Here is a 6,915-nt window from a genome sequence, read left to right on the forward strand (position 1 = left end):
ATTATTTTCTTGTTGGTCTTATATAGCCAAAGTGATTATCTGATAACTCTTCTTAGTTACTCAGAAATAGCTCATTAATCTTATAGAGATGAGCAATTACACTTTTTAAAAATTGTCAGACTGATTTGTTACATACAAACAGTTTTCCTTCATGCATTTTGAGACTAAAGACAGATAAGTAAAGAGCAAGTCTGGCAGAACACTTTATCTTCACATAACAATCAGCAGATTCTCATGTATAGGAAGTTTGTTAACAAAATCATTGCTTGGTAAATGATCCACTTCCTCCCCCCCATTATTTTAATTGTGGATGGTTGGTACTTAATTATTATTTTGGTAACATTGTATGGCTCAAATTTAATCAATTCTATGGAAAAAATGGGGTGATCTCATTTAATAAGAAATTATAATTACTAGCCTTAGTAAAATAAAGGAGCTCTGAATCATTATCATAGTCTGAGTCTGTCCTCACAAATCCTAGTAGGATTACAGTCCTAGACTCCTGCTAAGGCTTTTCCTTTCCATCTATTGCTGGTGAGCTCTGGGGGTCCTGTTACCTTGACAGTACAATGTGAGATCAAGGAGAGCTCTTCATGAACAAACTAAGTCTGGTCAGTGGCATTACGGAGCGGTGCAGGACAAAAAAGGCTGACACAGCTGGCTGCCTTGGTGGTCGGCTGAAGCCTCACTCTTGAAGAATTTCAGCATGACATAGGGAGAAAACAGATTACAAGATAGGGAAGGCAGAAAGAGAAAGATCCTTGATCCAGAATAATGGCAGAACACTGTACCTGGGATTCACTAATGCCTACCGAAATGAATGGAGAGTCTTGTACTCCCAGAGTCACACAGATACTGAGCTGTCGATCCTCAAAATGTCCCTGTCCCTTCCAGGCATGATGGTGCAATCAAACCCCCTGATTTCCTTATTCCCTGAGTTTCATAATAAACTCTTCTCCTTAATGTGCCCAGTGTCTCTTCCTTATAAAATAAGTTACTTAACACAGCAATATATACCAAAGTACTAACTCTCAAAGCATTGTTATGATTATGGATGTATGTGATTATGGGTTTTGTTATTACGCAAAGATAATATACCTACACTCTTAGTAAATAAGATAATGAAAATCCATATACTAGAGGTACTTTTTAGAAATTATCATTCCTTTTTAAAAGAAGTACAAATAATATAAAACTAGTATGAGGGGATTTTGAGTTAGAGTTCACCTAATAAATTTGGGCTAAAAATTATTAAATGTTTGGAAGCAGGAGTGGCATCCACTTCCTAAATAGCTTGCCTCCAGATTCTCTGTGAACTTTGATAAATGTTGATAGTTGTAGAGGGGCTTCAGGCCTTTTGTTCATAGAGTTGCTATGAATCATGCATGACTCAAAGGCAATCAACAACAACAAAGTAAATGATGACAAAAACTTAATATGTGTTTTGCCTGATTGTTATTGATAACATTCTTAGGAATCCTTTCTTGAAGGACTGGTACAAAGCAATTTGGATTCTGAATGCTTTTAGGCAAAATTTCATGAAGACATGAACCATCCTTTGTTGTTGTTGTTATATGCCATTGAGTCACCTGTGATCCACAGCGACCCTATGCACAGCAGCTCTGAAGCCTACCCTGTCCTGAGCCAGTCTCACTGATTCTGACACACCAACCCCTATTGCCCCAGTTACTGTATCAATCCATCTCACCCAGGGGCCTTCTCTCCTGCAGTGTCCCTCCACCTTTCCAAACACGATGTCCTTCTCCAAGGATGGGTCCTTCCTGGCCACGTGCCCAAAATATGTGAGACAGCGCTTCCATACTTTCCAAAATTTTCTAGGTTGAAATAAACTAGTTTCTGTTGTTGATGTTTCAGTCACATGAATTGACTTTCCCCCCTCTAGTCATACCATTTCATATTTAAACCTGTAGGCAAAGAACAGAGATACACTGTTTCTTTTCTTTCTTTTTTACCTTAGTCCACTGGGGAATATATATGCTATGAAATCTCAAATAGCTCTATAGCTCTTGTTGTTCCATGCCACTGAGCAGAGTAAGTATGACTCATCAGAATCCTGTAATCAGATCTGACCCTGCCCTGCCCGACACTATCCACACAGTACCCATGCTCCATAGTCCAGCCACTATTAAAATGAGGCTGTCAGGGAGCTCTGGTGGCCTAGTGGCAAGAAGCTGCCCTGCAATCCCACAGGTATGCGGTTCAAATCCAGCAGACGCTCTGCTGGAGAAGGAGTGGCAATCTCCTCCTGTACCAGTCAGATCCGATTTGACGATATACATACAAAAAGTAATAATAAAATTTAAAATGAGACTCTCTTCTTTCCGAGCTTGTCTACTAACAAGATTGAGTGTTAGACTGATATGCTTCCAGACTGCATTTTCATTCTGATATCAAGCTCAAATCCTTCACTGCCTTCAAGTCTACTACAGTCTGCAGCAGTCCTTCCACCAGGCTTCCAAGTCTGGAAATCAAAACGGGAGGAGAGTGCTCATCTTTCTACCTGGGAGCCACTTGGTGATTTGAAACAGGCCTTCATGTTGGCAGTGCTACTTGCTACAAAGTGTGCCACCAGAGCTCCCTCCAACATCACAGGGTACTATATTTTAGTTCCATTTTTAAAATTTTGTCTTCAATGTAAAAATCACAGAACAAGGGTAGATATTGTCCATGCTGGCTTTCCTGCCCCACCTCATCTTTGAGGGGCTATTGGGTAGACTGACAAGTTTTTAACATTCTCAGCTAATATATTTTCACAGTTAATTCATTTTTACGCCTTATACAGTATTTACTTTTCAAAGAAAATTCATTGTTGTTGTTAGGTGCTGTCAGGTCTACTCTGATTCATAGCAACCCTATCACAACAGACTGAATCCTGCCCTATCCTCAAAGTCTCTGCTCGGCTTCAACCCTTTACTGCTATAAAATGAGATAGGATAATTAATCTCAATCAACCGAAGAAGAAACAATGCCTTTGAGCTGTGATGTTGGAAAAGGGTGTCCATGGACTACCAAAAGAACCAACAGATATTGCTTGAGAGAGGTGCAGTCAGAGAGCTCTTTGGAGGCAAAGATGATGAAACTTTACCTCATATACTTTGGGCATGTTGTTAGGCGAGACTATTACTTGGAAAGAGACATCATACTTGGAAAGGTGGAAGGTTTGATTAAGGAGAGGGAGACCTCCAACGAAATGGATTGACACAGTGACTGCAGCAGTGAATTCATGTATGTTTGAGATTCTGAGGATGGCACAGGATAGGACAAGGTTCAGATCTATTGTTCATAGAGTCACTATGAGTCCTACTTGAGTCAGTGGCATCTCACAATGACATTCAACTTTTCCAATCACCATGTGAAACCAGTATCATTTTCCATGTTCTCCGGAGCTCTGGTGACCTAGTGGTAAGAAGCTGTGCTGCAATCCCGAAGGCATGCTGTTCAAGACAGGCCACCAGAGGCTTCACAGGAGAAAGATGGGCAATCTCCTCCCAAGAGACTAACAGCTATGGTTAGTTCAGACTCTACGGTACCCAACAACAACATATGTGGCTTAGCATGATTAAGAAACTTGCCCCCTATCACTGAGTATGTGCAGCACAGAATGAGAACTGGAAGCTGGAACATCTGATTCCAAACTTCTTGTTTCAGTGTGAATCCCACAGAGACAAGAGGTTAACAATCTTGCTACTGACTCACATAAACTGTCTATATTACACCTGTCATACTAGCTCAGTCATACTAACTAAAAACAAATAACCAGATAAATCAAAAGGATAAACAATTGCTAATGTTTTTGCATGGTTTAAAACTAAGAACAGAGTGTGTCAGGGTTGTATTCTCTCTCCATACTTATTCAGTCTTTATGCTGAGCAAATTACTGGAGAAGATAGACTCTCTGAAGAGGAATGTGGCATCAGGATCAGAGGGACACTCATCAATAACCTGCATTATGTAGATGATACAACCTGTCCTGCAAAAAGTGAAGAGGACTTGAAACACTTGTTGCAGAAGATCAAAGAATACAGCCTTCAATAGGGATTGTATCTCATTGTCAAAAAAACAAAGATTCTTATTATTAGTCTGATAGGCAGCATCATGATGGATGGGGAGGAGATTGAAATTGTCAACAGCTTCATCTTACTTGGACCCACAATTAACACCCTTGGTACCAGCAGTCAGGAAATCAGAAGACATATTGCATTGGGAAAATCTGCAGTTACAGACCTCTCCAAATTCTTGAGGAGTCATGATGTCAGTTTGAGGACTAAGGTGTGTCTGATTCAGGCCATAGTCTTTCCAGTCACTTGCGATGCGTCTGAGAGGTGGACCATGAATAATGAACCAGGATGACAGAAGAATTGATGCCTTTGAGCTATGGCATTGGAGAAGAGCACCAAACAGCCATCCCATGGACTGCCAAAAGAACAAACAAATATGTTTATATGATACAGCCAGAGAGCTGTACAATGAGTCTAAAATGATGAGGCTTTGCCTCATATACTTCGGGCATGTTAGGAGGAGCTATTCTTTGGATAAAAACATGATATTTGGAAAGGTAGAGAGGGTAGGCAAAGGAGAAAAAGACCCTTAACCAGGTGGATTGACACAGCAACTGCCACAATGGGCTCTAATGTGTCAGGAAGTGGGAGGGTGACACAGGATAAGTCAGGATTCAGATCTGTTCTTCATAGGGTCACTATGAGTCATACTCAACTTGATGGCACTTAACAACAACAAATGTTTTTGCATACACACGACCAGAACGGCGATTTTTTAAAACAAAGAACTTTTTTAATCACCTATTTAAGCAAGTAAAATGTATCTAAATGTTATTCCAGCATAGTCCTAATGAAATACTACAATCCATACTAAATAACACAAAAAAATCAATATGATATATGAAGAGATAACATTGCATGTCTCCCCTAAGTGCTGAGATTACTTATCATGAAGGTTTCCACAAGGAACGTTCCTCAGATGTTGAACTCTAGATTCCATACTTCTCTATCAGCTCTTTTGCTTTAGAAACATAGGCACTCATAGCGTCTTCCTTCGACAACCCTGGAAAGAGAAAAACATTACCTTGCTGTTTGGTGTAGTGGGAGACTAAGACAATTTGTTTGAACTTGTTTTAGAATGAAAGACCTTTTTGAAGGTTCCACGCTTCCCATTTGGCCTTGCCTTTTAAATCGAGCAGTGCTGGGCATGCTGCCAAAAGAAAGAAGATGAAGGTTCAAGTTTACTTCTTTCCTGGCTGCTTCTACAAAGGCTGTTGAAATTCAATAGCACACTGTGCTTAAAATGCTGATACAGTACCAATGTCAATGTCTCCAACGACAGATTGTTTGTAGAGCCCGTAGAGTTCTCTGAGTTCGTCGTCATCAGGCCTCGATTTCAGCTTCCTCACATCTGCCGCAGCCTTCTCAAAATCAGCCTAAAACAAAAAGGGGGAGAGAACACAGGGTCTTTGTTAACTTTAGGGAGGGCCGTCATAATTTCCAGACTCTACCACCAGGTAAGTCATTTAGACAGAACAAGGGGACACTGACTGTGTGACCTAAAATCAAGGAAGGTGTGTGTCAGGGTGGTATTCTTCCCCATACATCTGTGTGTGTGTGTGTATGTGTGTGTGTGTGTGTGTGTGTGTGTGTGTGTGAAAACAATCTCAGAGCCTGGAATATGTGAAGAAGACTACTGCCATGGGACTGGAGGAAGATTTGTCAACAAGCTTCAATTGTAGGTCATACAACTGTGCTTTGCAAAAAAAACTAAGAAGACCTGAAGCACTTACTGATGAAGATCAAAGATGATAGACTTCAGATTAGATTTCACTATAACATAAAGGAAAAAAAATTCTCACAAATATGCCAACAAATAATATCATTATAAATGTGGAAAAGATTGACATGGCAAGTGTTTCATTGTACTTGAAGCCACTATAAATGCACATAAAAGCAGCAGTTTAAAATGGCATATTGCACTGGACATGGTGCCAAGGATCTTTCTAATGCGCTAGAGAAGAAGGGCATCACTTTGAGGACTAAGGTGTGCCTTACTCAGGACTGCTGTTGTTGTTGTGTGGCATAGAGTGGGAACCAATCCATAGTTGACCTTCCAGCATCACATGGGAGGAGACTGCCCATCCTTCTCCTGCAAAGCAATTTCTGGATTTGAACCATGTACCTTCAGGATTACAGCATAGTTTCTATTACTTGGCCACTAGAGTGGTAAGGAACTACACTGTCAACCCAAAGGCATGTGGTTCAAATCCACCAGCAGCCATATGGAAGAACGATGGGCAATCTCCTCCTATGCAATTTACTGCCTCTGAAAACCTGCAGGAGGGTTAACTAGGAGTCAGTTCCTACTCCATGGTACGTAACAACAAACTACTCCAGACTGGGTCTTCCCAATTGTTTCACTTACATGTGAAAGTTGGACAATGAATAAGGAAGATGAAGGAAGAATTGATGCCTTTGATATTTGTTGTTGGGCAAAGAATACTAAATATAACATGGGCTTCTAAAAGAGCAAACAAAACAGTCTTGAAAGAAGTCTAGCCAGAGTAGAGATAGTAATACTTCATCTCACCTCCTTTGGTCATATCATTAAGTGGGTAGTCCCTGGAGAAAGACATCATCTTTGTCAAAGTAGAAGCACAGTGAAAAAAAGAGAGAAGCACTCAGTGAGGCATGGTGACAGTGGCTGTGACTCTGGGTTTCAGCACAGCACAAATTGTGAGGGAAGCTCAGGGGTGGTTAGTGTTTTATCCTGTTGTAGGTAGATTGTTACCAGAGTTGACTTGATGGCACCTAATTACAAGAACAACAACTACTATGCACATCCAAAAACTTCTCCAACAGGGTCAAAAGAGAAGCCACAGACTGGGAAAAA

The 6,915-nt window shown here is 40.6% G+C and overlaps 1 protein-coding gene across 1 annotated transcript in view; it reads right to left on the reverse strand.

The window, feature by feature from the left end:
• Positions 1–5,008: 5,008 nt before the first annotated feature.
• Positions 5,009–6,915, reverse strand: part of ACBD7 (acyl-CoA binding domain containing 7) — an 11,215-nt gene continuing 9,308 nt past the window's right edge. The window contains exons 3-5 of the mRNA XM_006894319.1: positions 5,338–5,455; positions 5,167–5,229; positions 5,009–5,082 (exon numbers count right to left, since the gene is read on the reverse strand). Of these exons, the coding sequence (XP_006894381.1) occupies positions 5,009–5,082; positions 5,167–5,229; positions 5,338–5,455 (255 nt within the window). The remainder of the gene's footprint in view (positions 5,083–5,166; positions 5,230–5,337; positions 5,456–6,915) is intronic.

Source organism: Elephantulus edwardii, unplaced genomic scaffold (assembly GCF_000299155.1).
Source record: "Elephantulus edwardii isolate Elephantulus edwardi_28Jun2011 unplaced genomic scaffold, EleEdw1.0 scaffold00139, whole genome shotgun sequence".
NCBI lineage: Eukaryota > Metazoa > Chordata > Mammalia > Macroscelidea > Macroscelididae > Elephantulus > Elephantulus edwardii.